Genomic DNA, 25,536 nt, shown 5'->3' with positions numbered 1-25,536 from the left:
CTCCTTAGGAATTAAAGTGCATTTTTTTTTTTCAGTAAAAGGGGGTGAGGGGAAGTGTGGTTTACACTTAAGTGATAATGATTAAAAGAAGGTGGGGAGAGAGAAAGTCCTATTCCTATATATAGGTATTTATAATTAAGGTCATAATGAAAACAGCTATTCTCTAAGGAAATAAGATGCACAAATGCAGCCCAGCACCCCAGAGGTGCGCGAGGGCGAGCCTGGCTCGCTGACTTTTCTGAGGCATCTTTCAGCGATTTGGAGTAATCGCTGCAGATGAAAGACACAAACCTTAAATGTTAGTTTTTTCAAAGGGAAAAAACAGACTGGTAGGTTCTTATAGTTAAAAACTCTCATTCCCTTTCAGGGAAAACAACATTTTAGAAATTGATTGTCTGTTTTAACATGAATCCTTGATTAGCAAGTTGTGGGAAACTGTTAGGTAAGTTTGTTGCTCACAAGCGTTATGGTAGCTTTTAACCATCAGGCAGAGGGGGCATCGCTGAGCCTCGCCCTCAATCCCTATCAGCCGCCCTCAATCCCTATCAGCCGAGGGGAGTGAATCCCCCTGTCATCTCATTTGGCAGCTACCACGGATTGTTTCCTTTAAATGCTTTACTGTTTCTTGAACAAACCCCAGAGTTTTCCAAAGAGAAGTCAATGCTACATTATTAGCTATGCGAAGAAGTGACGGGCTCAAGATGCGGAGGGGGGGGAAGTGACCTGGATTCTGACCTTTGAGTCCAGTGTGATCTGCTTTTCACAGTGACCAGTGGGAAGGCACAGCGCCAGGGACAGGTAGATGGGGGACAGCTGTCACCCACCCTATAAGCACCATAGAGAACACTTGACAGATTTCTTCCAGACCATGTCCATCTGAAGGAAACCGAGTTTCGGCCGCATGACTCTGTCTTTGAACCCTCAGCCTTCTCTTCTCCTCTCAGAGGCAGAGCTCGAGTGGGTCCCACCCTGAAATCAGGGGGAGCTGATCCTAGAGCTCTCCCAATGAATGCAATTCTCCCTTTACTCGCTTATGCCAACATGCCAAAAACTGAGAGTTCTGATTTTAAGATTCCTAAAGAAGCCATTGGGTCCTGACTGAACTGGCAGATCTATTTAAGTCCTGCTATTAGATCACAACATGATGGAACGGGCTAAAACTGTGAACACAGACCATGACAGATGAGAAGTCAATGAACAGAGACAGAACACACTGCTTCTGCCTACAGATGGGGAATGTTCGTCTTTTGCTGCGAGTAGGGGGATTGGGTAGGGTGGTGAAACTGTGTAGTCAGACTAGCATTTGTTTAGCTGTTCCAGGAAAAATTTCTTAGAGGTTTCAGAGGAATCAGCAAGCCAACCCAGAAAGGCAGAAAACCTTGACCGAACTTCACAGTCCCAATAGAGAATTTTGTTTCATTCCTGACTTAAAATATAGTACAAGATTATATATTTATTTTTTTTTACCAGTACTTTCCCATCCTCCTCCTCTACTCCCCCCACTCTTAAAATCCAGTGTGGTATGATTTGCACAAAGTTCAACGATGTTTCACAGTATTCTACAATGTTCTTCAGTATGAAAACCCTGATGGGCTACCCTCTGGACACATACAAGTCCCAAAGGCTACTGCTTTTCAATCCCACCAATATCAGGAAGCCTTCGCAAATTTTCTAAGGCATAGGGAGGAGTTTTTTATAAATGACATTGCAGCATTTACATGCTAAGTAAATAGCCAGGCCTTAAAGTTACCATAATGAAATTTCATAGCCGGAGGCTAACTCAGTCCTCTGCACTAACCAATCTTTCTTCTACCCACTTGTTCTTCTCAAAAGACCACCTATTTGAAATTTAAATGGTCCATTATTTGTAGGCAATATATGAGTGAAAATTTCTATGGTGCCCAAAAGTCTCCTAGAAGAGAAACTGCTATATTTAAACCTGTTCTTAAACACAGCTCTCTTTCATCATTAGAAATCACTTGGTAGCTAGTTAGTTTGAACAGTGGTTCCAATTTTTAAAGGGTAATCAAACAGTTCCCCTTCCCCTTACCACGTGGGAGGCCTGCCATGGGCAGGGATCTTTACTATCGGGGTGGGAAGAATGAAAGAACCTCATGTGGGAGTCACTGGATTAGGTCTGTGACATCCAGCAACAAAGATGCTAAAATGAGTCATTTCACATTTCATGTAAAATTTAGAAATATTAGCTAGTGCATTTCATTTGCAAAGAAATAAGGAAAAGTGAAAGTCACTTTACATTGAAATCCCACTTAGAAGACATGCTAAGAGACAAATAATCAAATGTATTATCACCCCAGGAAGGAGTCATTTTTTCCTCCATTAACTTGAACAATGCTTCTTGTTTATTTCACAAATAGAAATCACCCTAGGTGGCTTGGGCTTGGCTCTTTTAATAAGTTCAAGGGCTCTATTTTAGCTAGCAGAGTTAAGAAATCTCCACTGAAATAATATGCAAAGGAAAGAGGACTCTGGAGACCAGAATTTGAAAATTTGTTTTGCTTACTTTTGCATATTTTATGTTTGGTATTGAAAGGGAACTGGATGGATGGCAACCTCTCTCTCCAATATGTGAGGACAAATGGATGACCCATTTTATCACCTTTGCCTTGGCCTACTGGAAGCTTTAAGCCCAGAGCCATGCCTGGGGGGGTATCAATAGGGGGGTATCAATAAAGGGATCCTATGAGAAAGACAGAAACATATTAAGGTTACCCTGCCAAAGACCCCCGGGTCCCTAGACAGTGAGTCTCAACCTTGGCTGCCCATTAGAATCATCGGGGGAGCTTTTCAAACCCAGGTTCCACAGCAGACCAATTAAACGTGAACGTCAGTGATTTTTTCAATGCCCCAGATGTTTATAGTGTGCAGTCAAGATGGAGTCTACTGGCCTAGGCCAACTGGCTCTGAAATAGAAAGCATGAAGGCCAGTGTTCACCCAGCAGAGGAAGGAAAGGTAAGCCCCCATGCTTGCTCCCAGATTCACAGATTTCACCTGCCTCAAAGGAATTCCCTAGGCATTTCTCACTTTTTTGTTTGTTTCTATGTAAACCACTTTAGCTGTAAGAGGCCACATGCTAACAGTGAATTACTGATTTAGGTAAGACTGCTCCTTACGTATGTGGTACAGCAAAACAGCTGGGGACAGGCCTAGGACAAGACTCGGCATAAACAAAAGATAAGCCAGAGGGAAGAATTTTCCTAAGCAGGAATTCATTCCTGAGTCTAGGATATTAACATGGCTTGTAGGCTGACAGTTATTCTACTGTTAGAAAGAAACAGCTGTGGTGAATAGATTCACACTGACTGTACTCCCTCATCCCCCTCCAGGATTCATAGTGTATTCAGGGAAAGGTTACTATCGGTATCAGTTGTCACCCATGAGTAATGCTTGTCTCATTGTTTGGAATTCCACCCTGTCGGTATCATCACTTGCCCTACCTAGTCACCAGCTAGTACCTGGAACAGAGATGCCAACCTTGACAAATCTGAAAAACGGATCACTCTCATTTTCACACCTAACCAGAGAATCCCTGTTTAGATGTTACAACCAGCCAGTGCCTTCGAACGAAAAGGTGGAAAGCTTCCCCGGGTACCTATCAAGGGGCCAACAGTCCTTCCCCAGCGGTAACAAGTGTTCAAATGGTAGACTTGGCTCAGTGTACTCGTTCCCCAAACAGCCAGTCAGGTGACAGCTACACGTGGCTGTAAAGATTAGGAGGCCTGCCTAGTGGCATTTTCCTATTCAAACGACATTTCTTGGCACCCACGACATTCAAGTGAGGCCATCTTGACTATTATAACAGTATCGGCATTAAGAACAGGAATATCCGTCTTTGGAGTGATGAAAAGCAAAACAGGTCATCCAGAAATCCGTGTCATGCACACCCTCACGTCAAGATGCTGGCAGAAGGCTCATTATCAGGAAAATATGGTTAATATCCCAGTTCCCTAAAATGGACTGCAAATGGCAACAGGAAGAAGAAAACAACTCAGGATTCCAACGACTTTTTCACATCGTCATTAGAAGTTGGGTGCGTCTTTAGAAAACAACAGAAAGACTCCCCTTCTACTGGTGACTCTTGCCAAATAGAAGCCAGTGGACGAAGGCACCACACCCAAGTGTTCTGACACTGATTTGGGCAGCAGAGCCAAACATTAACATCCAAACGTGACAAGGAGAACTAGATACTGCAGCCTCTATATTTTCCTTGCTACAGAAAGCTACACTCTTTCTTCAGCCAAGTGCTCAGAGGTAGAGGAGCTGAAGCGAGTACAGAAGAGAATGGGGTGCACGGTGGCTGAGGCATCCAGCCTCCTGCCCATGGGGCTACAGGGCAACCTTGGAATATGCTCAGTCTTTCACGGGAGGTAGAATATTCTACGTTGGCTTATCCGCCTTCATCAGACACCTTTTTCTCACATGCACACATAAAATCACATACACACAGCTGGCAACTCACAACAGCATTGCAACTGCCGCAACAGCACGCCTCTCCCAACAGCTACTTTCAATCTAAGTTTTGTACTGTACCCTAGCTCTTCTCAGGTAGATGCAAGCCAGGTTGGTTATTTTGAGGCCCCCTCCTTTCACCAGGCTTTTAAAGAGACATTTCACTTTAACGCCTGCATCTTTTGTCTCTGAAGAACAGCTGCACGAAGTGGGTGCAATGTGTAATAACATCTTTATAAATAGAAAGTGCAAGAAATAACTTCTTTAGCCAAAATACAAACAAGACAACAAAAAGCTCTCATAGCCTACTGTGCCAAGAATTAGATTTTGAGAGTCAATGATACAACTAACAAAATGCTTCTAATGCTACCATGGTCATAGCGGATGAGTAAATATATTTATAAACATACATTTATGAAAAAGATATTAAGAAAATAGCCAAACTTCCCACAAAAGTTATTTGCATGAATGATCTTTAGTATACCACTCTGTGTTCAACGCACATGCATATACAACTGAATTATATTAGTGTTTTTATTGGGCTAGTTTTCCAAAAAGAAAACAGCCTCATTTTTTTTTAAAACTTCAAGTTACATCATTTAAAATCATTTTTGTAAAAATATTAGAAATACCATATAAATCCTAAATCTCTCTGCTATCTGACTGATAGCCATTCTAGAGGTGGATTTCAGTCATACTCTTAAGCGACCCCTGTTTTAGCATCTCAGCTTTCAGAGGAAACACTTGAAGCTTTGTTCCCTGTGTTCTCATCCTGTTTTTGCAGTAGTCCTTGAAGAACCACTAGAGTTAGGGTTCTGTTACCTTATAGGAAACTCAGTAGATCATCTTCAAATGTGACATAAACATCTGCGTTAAGATGTAGCTACAGGCAGAAATCTAAACCTTAAGGAATTTCTACTCACTCAGGTTGTTGTGACTGGCTTGAAATGGTTTAGACTTGTGATGCTGAAAAGAAAGAACAAATATTTTGTCAATCTACAGGTTCCCTTTCTTCTGACTTTGTTCTCTTTTGCAATTCAAGACCACAGTACAGAATTTTTGTGCAACCACCAGATGCTTTCAAACTTAAGAGGCAGAGAATCCAGACGAGGGCCCAGGGAGCTATCCAGTCCAGAACGAGAGACATCTCCATACATTATCAGAAGATTTTTCATTCCCTGGCAATGTATTTTCAAAGGCTTTCTCTGTCACAAATTGCAGATTTTGAGGTACACCAGAGTGGAAATGTGGATCAAAAAGACTATGTGAAGGCTTCTTTATGTTTATTCATTAAAATTTGCCCCCGTCTTTACCTGACAAAACCTAATTCATCTTGCTGCCTAAATGCCTCAAGCATTCACTCCCTGGTTATCCAGCTACGAATGCCCAAGTCTCTTTCTCTCCCCAGCATTTTGTAGAGCCCTAGATGAAGTCTTCAGCCCTGAGTACCCCTTTTATTCCTGTATTTGCAATTCCTGAGGCCTAAGGCCAGAGATCTCTTTACTACATAACTGGAGGTGACCAGCAAGAAGCCCCCCCAGCTAACTCTCCAGCAATCCACTGCACGTGGAACGGATGGATAATCCCAAACCTTCCTTCTCTTAGAAAGTGTACTGATTTGGGGATGATCGTTTTTAGTGCAGAATTTATTCTCTCACGACGGCAGTAACAGTCCAATGATGATAAGCCACGAGGAGTTATAACAAAGCATCCTGAATCTGACAAATTAACCAAATATCATAAAACTTTAAGCTGTTATTTTAGATGAGAGGCTGGCAGCAACCGCTAATTTTAAAGGATTAACAACATATCCAATTGGGCAATGGATTTTCCCATCCAACAGGTGGTAAGAGTGGGATGAACCCACTCATCTCCAGCACAAAACTGAGCCAGGGGTGGTGCGGGGGAGTAAGGACGGGCTAGGAGACCGAGGCCAAACTTCCCGTTATCTCGACACTCGGATCCCTCGAGCACTCAACAGAAACTCCCGTGGAAAGAGATTTATTACCTATATAAATTTTCCATACCACAGCAATTTTCACCTATTTGTAAACTTAAAATACAGCTGACATCTCTGATAAATCTCTTAGAACAGTTTTTCACTCCCTCTGGAGCATTTCTGGCTCAGCATGTTCAGTTCCTGTGGCTTTGCAGAAACACAAAAGAGACCACTGCTCACAACTTGGAACAAAAGAAAAAAATGGAAATTTGGGGCTAAGATAAATGAAGCTTGGGGGCCGGTAACTAATGAGATCTGTTGCAGGTATTTGTCTCCTCCTCCTAGCTCCTTCAATAGCAGATATAATAAATGGTTTCTATGGCACAAACCATGAACTTAAATGAATGAACACAGAAGTTAAGACAAATAAAAACACCGAACACTACCTGTAACGGATTAAAGATGGCCCCCGAATCCTGACACATCTTCCATCGAATGGTAAGGTATTTCCCCTCCCCTTGCATCTGGGCTGACCGGTGATTTCTCTGACCAACAGTGTATGGCGCTGACTCTAGGACACCTGTGGGCCTGACCTTTAAGAGGACTGGCACCTCCTACCCAGCCTCGTGCAGGCCTGAGCTGCCACTGCTAGTAAGTCTGACTGCCCTGATGGAGAGACCACACAGAGTCCCTGAGACTCTGTGCCAGAAAGGGAGGGGAGGCCTGCCGAGCCCACCAGTCTGCTAGCCCTCCCTGCCAAGGCCTGTGAGTGACATTGTCTTGGCCACTCCAGACCACTCCCACCATCTGCTGAATAAATACTACCAAGTGACCTGAGTGGTCACCACAGGGAGCAGGAGCATTGCCTAGACGAGCCCCTCCTGAATTTCTGGTCCACAACATCACAAGATGCATAAAACAGTTGTGTTAAGTGACTAAGGTTTAGGTACTCTGTACACAGCAGTATGTAACTGGAATGCTGGCTGTCAGGTTTTGCCCTGGTAGTAACTCATTCTTTCATCCACCATGAGGCCTATCAAACAGGTGACCTCTCTGAATCAGTGGGCAATGTTTCCAGGAAACATTCACCATTCAACATCTACTCAGACATCAACTGCATTAGCTTTCAAAGAAATCTTCCAACCTCTTACTGAATTAACAGTTCACCATAAGCAGTACTGTTACTCGCTATTCTTTATTAGTAAACCCCCCAATTCTTTATTAGTAAACAGCATGATGAAATGGAGATAGTCTGGGCTTTGGAATCAGGCTGGTAAGTCTTGGCTGTCAAATTTATCCACTGTGCAACCTCGGGCTCGGGGCTCGTGGGTTTCCTCATCTATCCGTGGTATATCTATTAAAGGCAACATAGTCTATTAAGAGTGTCAACTCTAGTGTGAAACTGCAGGGTCTACCTCTCTGCGTCTGCTTTCTCCTTTCTAAAATGAAGATAACAACAGTATCCACCCTCATGGGATTGTCATAGGATTAGATGAGTTGATCAGTAAGAGGCACATAAAACTGTGCCTGGCACACAAAGCATTCAGAACAAGTCAGCTCCTGTGAGTTCTACGGTTATTACCGCACAGGACTTTCAGGATTAACTGATTATGTCACTAACGCACTTGGTACAGTTAATTCTGGCCCCTTCTTTTTGATCTTATATCTCTAGTGAAAAGTGCAGGCTTTGAAAAAGCAAATATCCAGACTCCAACCAAGTGGGTTTCGGACTCTCAAGTACAGAAAGCCACATCTAAACTATGCCTAAAATCACTTTTGTTATACAAATTCCAAGCATTGTCTGGGACCCAAAAGTACTTACTAGTTACTTAATAGAGCAGATTCCCCAGTATGCTACCTGTCACTTAAGGTAAGTGACTTCACAGAAATATTTTCCCATGAGATACTTCACTTTTGGCATTATGGATTAATTCAGATTCTAAGATTCACAGTATATTAAATTGTGCTGTTGGCCACGTGAGATGCTGTACGTATCGCTCTCTTCACTGGATGGTGAATTCTAGCCTCTTCAACAGGACTTACTGAGTAGACATTAAAGAAGCAAGCATTAGAAAAGTTTTGTTTTTTTCATAACTGCTCTGCCTTTGTAACTTCTACTTTGTTGTTTAAAAGCTTCCACTCTTTTGAGCTAGTGGGCCTTTCTTAACTATGGTAAGATGGGAGGTATTTCTTATATAATGGGAAAGATGTGCGAGAAGAAATTTATTTGCATACGTACCCTCTGTGAGGACACCGTGTAGAAATATTTGCCTTTTAAGTTGTTGTTCCTCCCAGTTGAGGGAAAACATAGTCTGCCTACACAATACAACAGGAGAGTCTGTACAGCTATCTTCCAGGTTTTGATATCATTGTTCCTGTTAATTACATCCTTTGGAATGTAACTAGGTCAGGTGTTTCAAAGTACTCATAACATCCAACTTTGGCTTGTCCTGGGCAAGAAAATCTACTTACTGCAAAGTAAAAAGACTGTCCCTGGGGAAAGCACCAATTAATAAGAAGACTGAAAACAGTGAAAGAGACTAGAAAGCAAAGAATACAAAACGTGAGACTGATAATTCACAAAGAAGCCATAATGCTTGGCAAACTCCACTGTTTTCAACAGATTCCTATTTAAACGACATCTACCACCACGGCCTCAGACAGAGCTGCGTGCAGATGACTGACTCATTGACCTCTTTCCCAAGTCCTATGACACGGATTAATCAGAAAAGCAACACTCCAAAATCTCAAGGACTCGCTATTACTATGAGTAGAAGGGCTCTAAAGCAAGCTGGAGCTAATGTAGGCAAATATTCTGGAACCTTACAGATGAAGACTATTCATTACTACGAGGGTATATTATATAAAACGTGCTAATATCCAATGTAAGTAGTGAAGAGGTGCCCTCCAGAAGGCTAGGTCACTCATCCCAACTGTGTGTGCTGTGCAGCTTACTACCACAAATAAGAATCGAACTCACTGCATTGTAGCAGCACGGCCTGAACACTTCACACTTCGTTCGGGTAAGTAAACCGAACTCAGAAGACATGTATTGTTTCCAAATGGGAACAAATGTATCCTCCTTTTGCAAAGAATTGTTTATTACTATCCTAACATTTCCCATTTTTTCCACATCTAACATGAATAAGCAATTTGAACGGTAAGAATGAACATTCACAACACAAATATATATGACCCAATATATGTTTAAAAGAATTATAGAGAGCAACAAAAATTGGAAGATAAGTCTCAGAAGAATTTGAAATCCTCAGATGTTTCCTAATGTTTTAGAACATTCATTAGAAAAAGAAAAGGACGATGTGGCTTTTTACTACTCCACATGGAACAGAGTGAGTTTACTTGAGAAAATTAAAATGAAGACTTATAGTACAAGCAAAGGTTAGAGGCTTCTAATCTAGAAAAACAGTACTTTGGATAAGAATCAAACCACTTATTATAACACAAATAAATTTTTAATACTAATGGGAATAAATTCATTCTTGCCATCATTATGCAAACCAGTTCAAGTTAACCAGAGGAATGGCAAGACTGATTTATAAAAAAATTAGTTGTTTTTTTTTACAGTAATTTATGTAAACATGGTACTCACTTAAACTTACATCACTGCGTGGGAATTATTTTTAAAAATTACTGTTATATCTGTAACTACCATCCTAGACTTGAATCTACCTGCACCTCTGCGGCAAGATAAGCCTATTCCAAATGCTCTTAAAGCAATGGGAATCATTAAGGAGCTCAGAGTGGGTTGTGAGAAAAGGAACTAGAGAAAGATGGCAAACACTGTCAAGAAACTGACTATATATGGCAATATGAATCGAAAACCTTTTTAAATTTATGAATATATAAAGGCAAAATGGCAGGATTGACAAATTTTGGGGGTAATTCCTCCAAGCCTAATTCTGAAGCTGGCAAATTCTCCTGTCAAGTATCAGATAGTAAATACTGTATTTTAGGCTTTGCAGGCCATGTGGTCTCAGTCACAAATACTCAACTTTGCTATGAGAGTAGAAAGCAGCCACATGCAATAAATACCTCAATGAGTAACTGGGGCACTATGCCACTATCACTTCCTTTACACAAACAGGTGGCCTCAGGATTTGGCCGGGGGAAAGCAGTTTGTGGTACCCTGACCTAATCCATAAATCCCAGATATATACTTTGCTAAGGGGCATCCTCTCAAATTTAGGGATTTACCTGGCTTAATTGCTTCTTGTCCCTTTTCTAAATCTCAGCAACCAAAATACTTCAATATTTTGCACTCTTTCCCATACAGCATAAGAGCTCTGTTTTTAAAGTTAGTAAAGACTTATCTGTTAGCTCTTGAACAAGTCAAATAACAGATAAGGAAAAAGATGCTTGAGAAGGAGGGAAAAAACCACGTCTGTTGTGTCTGAAAAAAGAAAAACTTCCAAGATTCCAACTCTTTCCTGATTAAAAGCCTTTCCACTATAATTAAGAAGTAAACCATTCAATTTACTTTCCTTTTCATTACCCACTATTTCTATTTCTTTAAGTTAGATCTTCCAGTCAAACAAAATGGTTTTTAACAGTTAAAAGAAAATTACTATCAAGTAACAGCTAAAACTTTTTAAAAGTGATTTTTGATCAAAGACTATTCAGCTAGTAAGGATGAAGTTCATATTTCACTTTTCCACCAGACCACTTCCAACCAAGTCCAAATTTCAACTACGAAGTTAGGAGGAAAATGGTTTATTTCTATTGTCATGCCATCTTTGGAAAACCCTGTTTCACTGATGTAGAGGGAACAAGAAACATTAAAAAATACCAAAAAAAAAAACAAACAAACAAGAAAACTGCTTTAACTGCTATCTCCCTTCTTTAATCTCTATCCTATAATAACTAATTTATTTTCTGTATTCAAGATTAGATTAAACTCTCTGGTCCAATGAAATGGCTTGGGGGTAGTTTGCATCTTACATACAATAAATCTCAGCTCAGTTCAGAGGTAAATATGGTTCTGAGTAAAGAGAGAACAGGTCATCAGAAAGAGCTTTGTGCCTACGTAGTGTTATGTTACTGTTGGTGCCAGTGATGTGTGTTATCCTGGTCCGCGAGTTCTGAGAGAATCATAGGCGCCCCTTGGAATGAAAGCAGACTGCCACACTGCCATCTCGTTTTTTGCTGAGAACATTGGGTAGTTCCTTAGCTATGAAGATCCACTCAATGAAGGAAAACAGTCCCAGTGTTTGCTATTTCACGGCCTTAAAGTACTCAGTGATGATTTAGCTCTCATTGCTAATGCAGTTCCCTTCACAAGGTGACACGTGCAAGTTAAGATTTGGTAAGGAGGTTTCGGCATTAGCTAAAGTCCATTTAGTACATACACCCATAAGGGAGGTATCCTCTGTGCACACAACAACACAGTCAGTCACTAATGTAGATAGAACACTGCTAACTCCTAGGACCCTACAGTGATGTGAGCTAAGAACTAGTACATGTCACAGTGAATCTAAGTAAGAGTCTTGGATAGTTATTTAGAATAATAATATCTCTTCTAACTAAAATGGGAAAATTGCTTTCAGAAACTTGAATTTGTTTAAAAGCTGGCCTGGCTTGAATTTTCATGAATCTCACGGTTCTGGGCTAGACCAGTTAGGAGGAGAGACCCAGCAAACACGATAGTGCTGACATGGTCCCAGGTGACCGAGAAGCACTCTATTCACAGTATCAATGCAGCAAAAGCTATTAGAAGTGAATGAGAAGGGAGCGGGAACCCACCAAACCCTCGGAGCATTTCCACATTGTTAAGACAGTCCCTACTTCATTTAAAGTGTTTGCTGCTAACCCTGGATGGAGTACTGACAAATGCTGCAAAGTTTGTCTTTACAGAAATTACTGCACTTCACCTTTACAATTTGGTAATCATTTAAGAAGCTCTACTTTCTCACATAAAATCTAAGAAACTAACAAAGCAATAAAGAACTTTCCAGCATACTATTTCTCAAAAGTAGGATGGATTTAATCTTTTTTTCGTAGGCTGAAAAGCTCCATCTAAAGCAGCATGTTCTATACTTCTCGCCTATTTAGTAACGGCAGAGTCCACTGAAAGCCTTGACTACCAGTTGAAATGTTTCCCTCACGATTTTAGTCTAATTTCAACTCCACTTTTTCTAGGCCACAGAGCATAGCTGGTCCCTAAAAGGGCCCTAGGCGATTTTTCACTTGTTGTCCAACGGAAGAGAATGCCCCAGTCTATGTCTTCTAAAGATAAAATAAAGCTACAACACTATGTTTGAGGGTAGGCTCTTAAAAAATGGTAGCATCATTAGATTCCTATTGAAAGATGCATTTCTGTTTTTCCAGAAAATAACCATTCTCTAGTGATACGGTGCAGCTGTACGTATACGTACAATTCCCAGATTGCTTAAGAGTTACCCTTTGCACTCCATCTTCCTATTATCCAAGAAATGCCATCTTTTCTACCCTCCTTTCCAAAATCACAAAGCATCCTCAGGAAGGGAGCACACTAGTAATATTCTCACAAATGACTCACCAGTGCAGGCATGACCAGCCCCTCTCCAAAATCTCTCAAAATTATCGATGCCTCTGCACCAAAACAATTTCTTAAACCACTACACATTTAAATACTCTTAAAATATTAATGATCATTAAGAGAAGCTAACGATTTTTCTCTTTTCTATTTGCACTTGTAAGCATCTACTTGCCTGCATCCATTAGTAATCCTCCTTCATTCTCTGCATGCAATACAGGGCATCTAAAACTATGTTTGGTAAGTTCTTTCTGACTCTCAGTGCCGGATGAAGAATCTCTGAAATACCCAAAATTACCAAAAAGGTCCCTTGAAGTTTTAAAAATCTTAGGAATGATTAAGTAACAAAACCTGATCAAAACTGACGCCTTGATCAGTTTATTGCAACATGACTGTGCGCGATGTTTTCTGGTAAATGCCCTGTACTGTATTATTAAAAAGCAAAGCTCTTGGAGTCACCAGCAACTTGCTGGTGGTTGGTTTATGACTTACTAGGTTTGCAGACATGAGACATGGATTTAGTGAGGTTTTTCTATTGGACTGAAAATATGAACTATCACATATGTAGAAGGAAATGGAATTGTGGTTACAGTAGGAACCATAACGCTGAATTTCTTCAACCACAATGCCGCAGAAAAAAATGTATTTAAAACTTCATATAAAAATTATCAAATATGGAGACCTGTGGATTTAAGATACAACCCAGGCTCATTTCACTGGAAAGTGACATTTTTGATGTATTATAATATTGCTGTTACGTGAAACTAGGAGCCAAAGAGACTGGATGAAACTTTGGTAGTCAGCCTAACACATTAATGCATCTGGACTAGAGTCATCTCCTAACACCCCAAGATACACAAGCACTATGGTTTACAAATTCCAATCAGTAAGTTGCAGTAGGCTCTGTGCTGTTCCACATTTGCAAATCAAAGACTTCCTTCCCTGCTCCCCTCACCTCAACACAGCACTCGAACCCCGAAGTGTAGCAGTACCTATTGCAAACACTGCTGCTCATTTCTCTTCCAGTTGCCTAAAGTGCTTCCGGGGATGCTGCCCACTAAACACTCCAAGATGGCTGCTTACACGAAACAATCCGGCAAAGTATGAGCTGCCCGATCAGGGGAAAGATAAGGTCTAACTTTTCAAAACAATAAGAAGCACCAAGATTCTTTTCTTTTTTCCTTGAAATGTGAAACTGCATGTTCTGGCAAGGAAGGAAGAGATTCCTCATCATCACCATCATGACTACTTCCTTGTCACTTGTGATTGGCTGGTTCAGATGATCAAGGCTCCTGCTGCGTTTTAGATCTGGGCAACTACAGCCACGAGGATGATATGGACCAAAGTACAGTCTTCAAACGTGACTGGTAGATAAATGACCATTTGTCATTGTTTTGTTAAAAAATTTTTTTTCTTATAAAGTTAACAAACCAAGGCTGTTGATCCCTGAATTAGAAAGGTGATTTGCTTGATAATTTTCCAAAGAGTGAGGTGGGAAGGAGGAGGGGAAAAGCCTCTAGTGCTTTCATGGATGTTGCTGGTCCTCTAGTTTGGCAACATCTTCCGATTGAGTGATGTGGCATTTTGTGAATCGAAGCACCAGCCCATGGCCGATGCTGGCTGCTCACGTCCCGAAGGGGAAGTGGGTCTGCCCCTCCCCCTCGATGTTTCAGTCTGGGCCAGTGGTGGACACAGAGCCCTGGGCCGTTTCCCCAGGAGCAACTGTCTCTTCTTGTGAAGGGGACTCTTCCTCAGCTTGTCCTCGAGATGTGACAGTTGTTTCGGGGGAGATGCTATGAGGCCCCTCCAGGGGTATACAGCCAGGGTGGTTTTTGCGAAAGTGCTGATTCAAGATGGCCTGGAAGGGAAAACTTTTGCCACAAACATGACAGTGAAAGGGCTTGTTGCCTGTATGCTTGCGGATGTGATACTCCAGCTGGTCTTTCCGGGTGTACTTCTTGCCACACATGCGACAGACAAATGGTGTGATCCCCATGTGCAGGCGCATGTGCCGGTCCAGGCTCCCCTTCTGGTTGAAGGATTTGGCGCAGTAGATGCAGGTGAGACGGGGGTTGTACCGGAACCACCGCTCGGATACCTCCTGCTCTCGGAGGTACTCCACGTAGCCGCTGACTCCCATCATTGCTGACTCTTCTACCTGTGCCAGGCGAGGAAGAGAAGCACACGGAACACAGACCACTAAGTGGATATGGTAAAGGAAAGCAAATCTATTGTCACCTCTGGTATGAAGTTATATGCCTATGTTTAGTAGCGATCCAAACAGAAAATTACTTACTACAAAAAGTAAAGATGTTAACATAACAAAAAAAATCTAAGGACACTACATTCCATTACCATAACAGAACAAGACAGTAAAGTTACTGTCTGGCTAACAAAATGCATGCTTCTTATTAACTCCCCACTGAATGTTCTATTTTGCAGTGACAGGAGACTCTGAGGCCACTCACACCATCCTCTTGGAATCTAATTTGCAATTATATCTAGATAATCAGGTAGGTACTCAGACAGTACTGGTCAAATAGAACTTTCTGTGATGATGGAAATGTTTATTTATTGGCACCATCTAATACAGTAGCTATTAGCCATATGCAGCTATTAAGCACTTGTTCCATGGCTAGTGTGACTGAGGAACTAAATTTTTCATGTTAATTGCTTTCAATTAATTAAAATTTTAAAAGTTACATGTGACATGGCTAATGGCTAGGATATCTGACATTATGGCAAGCACATTATAAATTATACTTATGGCATTATCATTATTCTATCAATATTGAATTTGTTTAAAAGCTGGCCTGGCTTGAATTTTCATGAATCTCACGGTTCTGGGCTAGACCAGTTAGGAGGAGAGACCCAGCAAACACGATAGTGCTGACATGGTCCCAGGTGACCGAGAAGCACTCTATTCACAGTATCAATGCAACTTGCTTTATAAAAACATATACAATTTGTAGGCGACAACATTCCTTTTTATCCCAAAGTATTTCAATGCCATACTAACATATTATCTTCATTCCAGGACTACTCAAAGTTTAACTGACCTCAGAGCAAACTGACAGAAGAGCTGGGAAAGTAAACGAGACTGAATATGAATTTACTAGCTGGGTTACTCTTTCCTATAAGCTTTTCACAAGTTGATTCTCAGTAAGTATTTACTGACTGATTACTGTCCATCAAATACAATGACAGAGCAAGAAGTACAAGATTGGTTTCTGATTTTACTCTCTGAACTAAAGATAAAACGTTTGAACAAAACAGACAAAACAAAGAGAAATGGGAAATACACATTCCTAATGACGTTGCTAATTCACTTTTCCAACTGTTTATACTAAAGGCAAACAAATTATCATCTAATTTTATATACCTATTATTTGCAGTGGTTTTTAATTGATTTAAACAGATTATTAAAAGTACACAGAGTGATCTCCAACCTCTCTTAATTTATAAAGTACCTCCCGCCAAGTTAAATTTCTTACATTGCGATAACTAATTTACTTGACATTAAAAAGCAATTATTATAAAAGCAGAATTAGAACTCTGCTGTTAGACAACTAACGCTTTAAGTTATTGCCAAACAAATGCTATCCTTTTCTGATTTACTTTCTTTATGAAGGCCAAACGATATATGTATTTTAAACTTTTTATTAGAATTTTTAGACAGAATAGTATGTTGAATACCATCACCCAACAATTATGAACCCATGGACAATTTTTTTATTTACCCTCATGTATCTCTTTCCTTTCTTGTATTATTTTGGGGAAAAAAAAATTCGCAGACATAATTTCATCCATAAATATTCTAGTACAGATCTCTAAAATATGAGAATTCTTTTTTCTTAATATAATCAAAATGCCACTATCACACCTAAAAAAATAAGTTATTCCTTAATATCAATTAAATAAGACCTCAATTTTTTTTTTACCTAATCTGATAATGATCTAAATAGTCAAAGTATTTAATATGTGAAATAAACATGGGTTCCTCTTATCTGAAAGCTGGAGTAGAAAAAATATATTTCTTTGAATGAATAATTTAAAGATCTTGGGTTTATAAATGGTTTTCATTCAAAATTCTATATTAAGATATTATCATTCAGAAAATAGTGATTTTTTTTTTAAACTTTTATTTTTATTTTAAGTGTTTTTCCAGGACCGATCAGCTCCAAGTCAAGTAGTTGTTTCAATCTAGTTGTGGAGGACACAGCTCACAGTGGCCCAGGTAGGGATCGAACCAGCAACCTTGTTGTTAAGAGCACCGCCTTCTAACCAACTGAGCTAACTGGCTGCCCCAGAAATTCGTGATATTTTTAGACTGCTGGCTTCTGAACTTATTATGTGTGCACGCACACACACACATACATATGCAATTAATATATATATGCAATTAATCTTGTGCCCTTTTCTTAAATTTCTAAAAATGTGTTTTGCCTCCTTTCACATACATTAGCTACAGAGCTCTTCAGCATTTCCAACAGAACAGAGGCAGTTCTCAGCAGGTTTGGGAAGCAGCGTGTGAAGTCAATCACGGAACAGTTAAGACTGAGATTTTAGATGATTTCTGATTTGTTTGACGTCAACTTTCTTTCTGCTCCAATTCTCTGGATAATACAAACTGAACTCATCCGAAGACTGAGGGATTATCCTACTAAGCGGTCCTGGGTGACCACGGACTACGCACAGAACACCTTCTCTGAGGCTTAGCTTTCTCCTCTAAAATGAAAAGGTCAGCAGATGCTTTGCCAGCTCTACTGGAGTCTCAGGAGACTCAAACATGGTCACAATACTTTGAAATACGTATTTTGAACCCATGTTATTGTACTATACAGCAAACAGTGCTGGAACCTGGGTTCAAATCTGTGTCCTACTTACCGACTTTGAGGAAGTTATTTAACTATGCTATGCGTCACTTCATCTATAAAATGAATATAATACTAACATCTATCTCATAGGTTGCTGTGAGCATCGAATGAGATAGAGGCTCAATAAGTAGTACCTACTAAGAAACATTACAAACCCACATTATTCATAGTCTTGAGGCTACACAGTATTATTCATAAAAACAACCTGCTTAACTTTCTAAGGAAAGTACTGTCATACCAGTATGGCCCATAAGCAGAAAAGTAAATGTATGTTAGCCATCTGTGATGAGCTGTAAGCACAAAACTCACACATTGTGGTCAATCTCATGTAAAAAAAATATTGCAGTAAAGCTGCAATAAAAGAGCCAATGAATGAGCATGAACTGTAGATTAGGTCCTTGTCAAAGGCAATGATGTATTTGGTAGTTTTATTCCTTAGAACTTTAAAAAGAGGCAAGGACAAGACTGGCTGCTTCCCGATTCTGTCACTAAGAGGTGGGTCATTTCATTCTTCCCACTGGGCAATTCCATACTAGACTGTAAACTCTGTAAGCACAGGGACATCTGCACTGCAGAATATCCCAGAACTGGACCAGTGCCTGGAATGTAGTAGATGTGCAGTAACTATTTTTTTAATGAATTATTCAAAATAATGAATAAATTCCATATAAATAAGTGATTTCCCCATTTTTCAAAACAAATAGCAGTCTAGATTCTTGACATGGCGTTCAAAGCCATCCACCATCCTAACCTTCAGTTACAATTGGAGACTCACAGAACTGAAGGGACTTCAAAAATCATCTGAGCTGGTTCTTAATTTTATTTAAAGATCTCCAAAACTGAAGATTTCACAGGCAATTACATACTCTCCTACTTAGTAGATGCCTCTTTATTGGAATACTAAGTAACCTCAGTTACTCATAGTTACTTAGTGGCAAAACAACAACTACTTATTGGGTGCTGGATAAGACAAGTCATATACAAAGATTACAAAATATGCACTCTGCTCTCAAGGAGATTTCAATCTAGGAGACACAAAATGCAAATAGAAAATGATTTATGTGAGTCAGTAGAGAATTAGGAAAAATTATATCATACAAATACTACAAAAACTGCCAATACTATAGGAGTTCAAGGAAAGATCAAAGAGGACTGGGCTAGTTAGGGCATTGGGCCTTGGGTGGACGCAGATACCTGGGAAGAACAGGGCATCCCAGACAAGATGCTGAGACAGGAGTAAGTCTGATGTGGTTCTGGCACACAGAGAAAGTCTGCCTGTTTGGGATAAGACAGTGAATGCTGATGGGTGGTTAGAAAAGCTGGGTTAGAAAGATTGTAAATTCTGTGGAACATGAAGCCAAGTATTTTAACCTTTACATGGTAGAAAAAGGAAAACAACCGGGGAGTATTTTTGAGTAAAGAAGTGACCTTAGTAGTCTGTGCCAGTTTAATCACCCTTATACTCAGGAAGCTCTTCAAGTCTATTAAAATTTGTTCTCGCTGTAATGTAAGTCCATGTCCTGTTTGGTTCTTTGCGGTGGGAAAAAATAACTGGTGAGTAGACTCACCATAATAAACTTTCATACATGTTAGGGCATATATCACCTCATCTTTTAATACCATCTCCAGACAGTATTACTTATCCTCTATTCCTTTGTATCCTGTACCTTCTGCTTCAGGCAGCTAAACACCCTTGTAGAATTCCAGTTTTTATCTCTATTCCATCTACATATGGAATAAGTTACCTCTTTCTAACTATTTCATGAAATACTGCATTTAAACTCTCCTGAGTAACACTTTCCTTAGGTGGATACTGATTCTAGTAACTGTCTTTTAAATACTCCTATTCCCACCTACTGTTACTGAAGTCTGGTTTTATCTATATGTGTTTTGCATATTTTGTTAGTCTGTCTTATCACCCACTAAGTTGTAGGGTCTGTCTCATTGCTGTATTTATTTGTGTAACAGTCACCTTCCCACAATCATCACATCTTATTTGAGAGATGAGGAGAAAAAGTGCCCTAATTATATGAGTAAACTTACTTTTCCTCCATGCTCCTAACATTTTCTCTAACACCTTATCTTAAAACTAAACAGTTCTCTTGTAATAGTTGTTAATTCCTTTTCTGGTCTGAAAAATTGGCATGATAATATGAAAGTAAATATAGTCTGTAACAATGTCTTGCTGCTGTTACTATACTGTGGACACAATAAACAACCACTGTTTAGATAAAAACTAAACAAGATACTATCAGTATAATGTAGAAGCTAAAAAAATTAGCAATGTAATCTTAATCCAGTGTTTCCGTTTAAAGAGCAAAAGTGTATTATGTTCTACTTGGTGAGTTCACCATCTTTTTAAAAATCAATCTCCAATGATAGAGACCTGTGAGAAAAAATAAACAAAAGTATCAACCAACTACTTATACTACTTGCTAAGGAGAGTTGCAAAGAAAATAGAAGCCATCATTCCTACCCTTTCTAGAACATTTTAGTCTAACAAAAGATTCACGAAGAAAATAAATGAAAAGATACAAGGATACAAAAATGCAAACGTATACAAAAATGCACAAGCATTGGTTTACAAATACATAATATTACATAAATTAGTGAATTATGTAGTGTTATATCCATACACATACAGAATCAGACTCTCCATCCCAGGTCCTAAATGACCCACATGTAGTTTTGGGGGTTATTTTTTTATTACTACTCTCAGAACTATATACTGGTTCTATAATCAGGAGAGTTCCACAATCTCATCTTTTCTACTTCCCCAAACTCTGCTGATACCAAAAGTGTACTTCCTGCATGCTCACAAGCAAGAATGCAGAAAAAAAGTAATCAAATACACTATTTATTTAACAGGGTCCCCATGCCCTCTCCTACGTCTTTCCTTTTTGATTCATTTATTCTGTTCACACACAGTGGCAATTTCTTCAGCCACCTCAGCAATCCTACGTCCACACTACATACCTGGGAGCTGGGCTGCTTAGGCTCATCGATTCTCCCAGGAGACTCACTTCTGGCTCTGTGTCTCTCCGTCAAGGGGACAACACTGCCGGAGGGGCTAAATCTGTCGGAAGAGGAGCAGAAAGGGGACTAATAGAAAAGGAGTGTTAAGGAACTTCAACAATTATGATGTCCACCCTCTTCATCCCATGGCTTGAGGAAGGGGGAACAATCTGAACAACAGATTACTAAGAAATACTTTCAGAAAGTTAATATATACAATCTGATTTGAAATAACATAGGAAAGGTTTGCCTTAGTAAACTTAAGAAATACAAAATGACATAGCAGATAGGCCACATGACCCGGTGAAGCTAAGGCTAAATATAAGCTTCTATCCTTACTTAAGTATTGAGAGACCATGAAAGAATTAATTGAAACTGGGTCTATGGGGCGGCCGGACGGCTCAGTTGGTTAGAGCAGGGACTTTTAACAACAAGGTTGCTGGTTCAATTCCTGCATGGGATGGTGGGCTGCGCCCCCTGTAACTAAGATTGAAAACGACGACTGGACTTGGAGCTGAGCTGCGCCCTCCACAACTAGATTGAAGGGCAAAGACTTGGAGCTGATGGGCCCTGGAGAAACATACTGTTGTCCAATAATCCCCAATTAAAAAAAACAACAAACAATGGGTCTGTAATTTTGTTTTTTCTATGTAACTATTAGGTTTTTGGTTGTTCCTTCCCCCAGACTCCATGGTAACTTGTTATATATTTCGGATTGTTGATACATAGATCATAGAGATTTAAAAGTCTTGGCATTTGAGCTATTCGGATACTAACACGAGGGACAACAAGTATTGTGCTCAAGAATGTTTTAACTATTAAGGACACAAAAAGGAAAATACTCAAATCAAGACCAGCTGAAGTTGGTGCAGTATATACTATCTGAATTTCTGTGACACACGTCTCTTAAGACCAGATGTGAACCAATGGAGAAGAAGAAATATTTAACAGAGACCTTCTTTCAATTTACTTATATTAAAACTATTGCTATTTCCACCAAAGAGAACTGTGCTAACAATTGCAATGTACTAGGAAGAGACGAGGGAGGCACAAGTCATGGTAGCACTGGTGGGAAAACAGACTCTCAGGCTTGTGGAAGCAGCAGGCATCAGTGCAAACCAGGGAAGACAGCACCAAAGGACGAGTGAAAAAAGGAATGAAAAACATCCACAAAGCTTTTCTGGGGAATTACTGTACTGTGATTGCATTAACTGAAAAGGAGCAAATCAGTGCTGGTCCCGTCCTTCCTCTCATTTGGTAGGTGGGGACAAAGAAAAGAAAACAGTGCTACAAAGGCAAGTAAAAGTCCTCCCAGGCCACCCACCTGTGTGACAACATACCGGCTGATGGTCAGCTCCCTGCCTGGCATTTCCAGGAAGCCCTGGCAATTACTGATCCTCGGATGGCTGCAGATGGTATTCTGATTCGTGAAGTGTCTAACTTTACCATAGTTCTCACAACACTGTGAATACTTCAGGACTAGAGCTTCCTGCTTTGAAAAAATAAGAATGCAAGTCTTTTGGCACACCTCCAGTTTCCCCAACACAACTTCTTTTGGCTGAGAACCTCAAGTGGGGAAGATGCTCAACACACAGGGGCCCGCTTTAGTGATGTCTGCACCGTGGCCAGTAGGTGGGCAACCAAAACTGAACTTACCTGTCGATTTCACTGCTCGTGGGCCGAGCCGCCTTGGCTCCTGAAGATCCTAAAGCGTAACTTTCCTGTGCCACGGAACCATGGCCGGTGGTGTCAATCACCATGGCAGTGACCTCCTCCGCGCTGCTCCCATCTTCTCCGGAAGGCTGATGCTCAGGCCCCAGCCACTCCTCCAGATTTTCAGTTTTGATGTGGACGGCTCCAAGAACCCTCACTTCATCATCACTGCGCGCCCCTCGGTCGGCTACTCCTGTCTCCACGTACCACTGTCCTGCTCGATTGATGCGAAGGATGGGCTCCCGGCTCTCCACGTCAGAACTCTGCTCAATGATCTGCGGGCTGGTGGACTCCTCGGGAGGACTGAGCTCCCTGATATCCAGCACGGCACTCACCTGACCTCGCCGGCTTCCCTTTGGGGCATTGTGTCGTGGGCTAAGGGAGCGGTTTAGATTGGGTGTCACCCTGGGAGACTCGGGTGGTCTCTCTGGGTGCTTTGTCCTCGTCTGACTTAATTCCGCTTCCACCTCGGCCACGTTAATTTTGAAATGAATGCCTTCCAGGATCTGTGTGCATTTGTCGATGATATGCTGCATCTGCAGAAAACTGGCCGCTGTCAGGTAGCTGATGATATCCGCCAGCTGCAGGCATATCCTCCCGGTGTAGCAGAAAGAAAGGAGCTGCTCAAACACAGTAGGGTTCTTGATGACTGAAATGGAGACAGTACTCATCTCGTTCAAGGACATGTGATCCCGGAAATAGGGGGAGCTGGCAGCCAGGACCACTTTGTGAGCCCGAAAAGCTTGTCCCTGCACGTTGACCACGATATCACAGAGCCGGCCCTGCATGCGCAGCTGGTTGAGATGGCTCAGGACGGAGTTGCTGAAGTCAGGGATCTCCAATTGTATGTTACCACCTTTCTCCATGGTGGGGCCCGAGGGTGCAGGCAGGCATTCAACCCTGCTGAAAGAGGACACCGTATTCTCATCAGTAATTACAATTTCCCTTCCCTCATGCTTTCCAATTGAAACCTGTTTAAAAATATTACTTGGCAAAATTTCAAAATCTCCCAGTAAAAAGAGATGACCTGCCTTATGTTTAGATATAGAAAAGTAGTACCAACAGGTTTTTCAGTTCAGGTTTCACAGCAAGATGCTGTGAAAACCAAAAAATGATTGTTAGACTCCTAAAAATTCCAGTGATGCCCATGTTTTCTTTACTAACAAGCTATGCAACATTAAAACAGAAGTTCGATAGAATAGAGCGGGGGGAAAAGCAGTTGTGACAGTTTTTTGGTATTTTTTTTTTAAGTGTTAACTATAAGGTATTTGCACACAACATCAAATCCTGAGACAACTTTTCTTTGGAGGAAATAAATGAGACTTCAGTTTTTTGAAGAAATGTAACTATACAGACGGGTTGATTAGATACCCCTCTTAACATTTGACTACTGTTTCGTGAGTTATATTTATTATTATAGAAAGTCACTAATATCCCACAAGAATGTAAGACATTATTTTTTGTGAAGAGCCACAGCCTTCACAAAAAAGGCTTTGAGTTTAGGACTGAGGCAAACTCTAGGTTAGGAAAGATGCTACAGGACCCAATCAAGATGCAGAGAACTTGAACTTCACTCTCAGAATTAGAAAAGGGTAGATATACCTGCCTCTATCTAAATTCAAAGTTGGGAATTTCAGGGTGGTGGTGATACTTTAATTCTGAAATTTAGTTCATGAAAGCTAGTAAAAAGTAGAGCATTTACCAAGTATGGCCAATATTTTTAAATTAAGAGTTTTTAAAAATAGCGGAAACACTTATGTCTATAATTGCATCCAACATTCAGAGGTTGAGAGCACTTTGTATAAATCCCAATAGAAAACACTGACTTGAGTCCAATGTGTTTTCATTTATCTGTAAATTTATAAAACATCAGTTACCTAAGACCTGAAACTTTGGGAACTTAACACGCTCCCAGTATTGCCCGCATTTAGAACACACTTATCACTAAATAGGGAAGTGTATACACTGCTTTTAAGAACCAACTTTAGCCAATCTGACCTTTTTCCAAAGCGTTTTTGATTGTTTGCAAACTTTTAATCCAGTAAGAGCCTCTGTCGATGTCATCATGAATTCAGATGTGTTTATTTTGGAGCCTACACCAGCGCCTTTTTTGTTTGCTCTTTCCGGCAATTCCCCAGTGAGGAGGAAGCCCCTGGAGTAAGTCTTTCTCTACCGTCGGCACTGGAGGGGTGAGAGCTGTAAGAGGGAGAATCGGGAACGGCTTGGGGTTGGCCACTCCGGTACTTGAGCGGCTTTCGTCGGCGTTAGGAAACGTGGGGAGCGGGGAACTGGCTGAGCGGCGAAATGTCACCGAGGGGCGGGGGACGAGAGGGGGAGCAAGGCGTGCGGCCCGGCAACGAGCAATCAGGTGAGGGTGAAGGACCGGGAAGGGGGCGTCGCCCCGGGACCGGGTCCAGGCGGCAGGCGTAGGCGGGCGGGGAGCTGCCCAGAGGTGGGTGTGTGTGTCTGGGTGTGGCCGGGCTCCGGTGGGGGAGGGGGCCGCCCATCCCGGGGTCCTGAGGGAGGGGCTCGGCGAGGGGGCGGGTCCGGTACCTCCGCCCGGCCCGGGGCCAAGAGGGTGGAAGGTCTCCGGGTGCCTTGAGAGGGGGTGAAGGGAAGTGGCTGAGCGCCCCAGGAGCAGGTTGAGGCGGAGATCGGGCAGGGCGGCCCCGGGGTAGGGCAGCGGGACCGGAGTGTGGGGCCCGAGCCCAGTCAAGGAGCAGCACCTACCTCCGGGGGTGGAAATGGGCCGGAATGGGCCGCAACACCGTCCCGGAAGTGAAACCCCCCACCCCCTCCCCCAGAGCGGGCGACGTGCCGGAAGGAAATCACTCACTCTTACACCGCCCCCCTTCCCCCTCCCCAAGCGCTTTCCGTCCCTCGCGCCCCCTCCCCTTTCCTCTCTTCCTTCTCAGTCGGTAGGAGGGTGGGAGCCTCGCGTCACGCGGCCGTTCGTATCCCCGCCCCCATGACGAGGGGGCGGGCTTAC

General features: G+C 41.5%; 1 protein-coding gene across 6 annotated transcripts; it reads right to left on the bottom strand.

Moving 5' to 3' along the window:
• Nucleotides 1-2,685: 2,685 nt before the first annotated feature.
• On the bottom strand, nucleotides 2,686-25,349 carry ZBTB37 (zinc finger and BTB domain containing 37). Of its 6 annotated transcripts, none has more exons than XM_033092723.1 (5): nucleotides 25,278-25,349; nucleotides 24,546-24,743; nucleotides 22,491-23,447; nucleotides 20,796-20,895; nucleotides 2,686-15,100 (listed from the first exon to the last, which is right to left on the bottom strand). In XM_033092723.1, exons 3-5 carry the CDS (start codon nucleotides 23,411-23,413, stop codon nucleotides 14,612-14,614), a joined length of 1,512 nt encoding a protein of 503 aa, XP_032948614.1. In that variant the 5' UTR covers nucleotides 23,414-23,447; nucleotides 24,546-24,743; nucleotides 25,278-25,349; the 3' UTR covers nucleotides 2,686-14,611. The 6 variants fall into 6 exon arrangements, with proteins under 6 accessions (XP_032948614.1, XP_032948616.1, XP_032948618.1 ...); XM_033092725.1 differs by having other exon boundaries at nucleotides 24,546-24,728; XM_033092727.1 differs by lacking the exon at nucleotides 24,546-24,743 and having other exon boundaries at nucleotides 22,491-23,450.
• Nucleotides 25,350-25,536: the final 187 nt, after the last annotated feature.

This window comes from Rhinolophus ferrumequinum, chromosome 22, assembly GCF_004115265.2.
Source record: "Rhinolophus ferrumequinum isolate MPI-CBG mRhiFer1 chromosome 22, mRhiFer1_v1.p, whole genome shotgun sequence".
NCBI lineage: Eukaryota > Metazoa > Chordata > Mammalia > Chiroptera > Rhinolophidae > Rhinolophus > Rhinolophus ferrumequinum.
The sequence above is the reverse complement of the archived record's forward strand: the minus strand, read 5'-3'. Positions and strand labels throughout refer to the sequence as shown.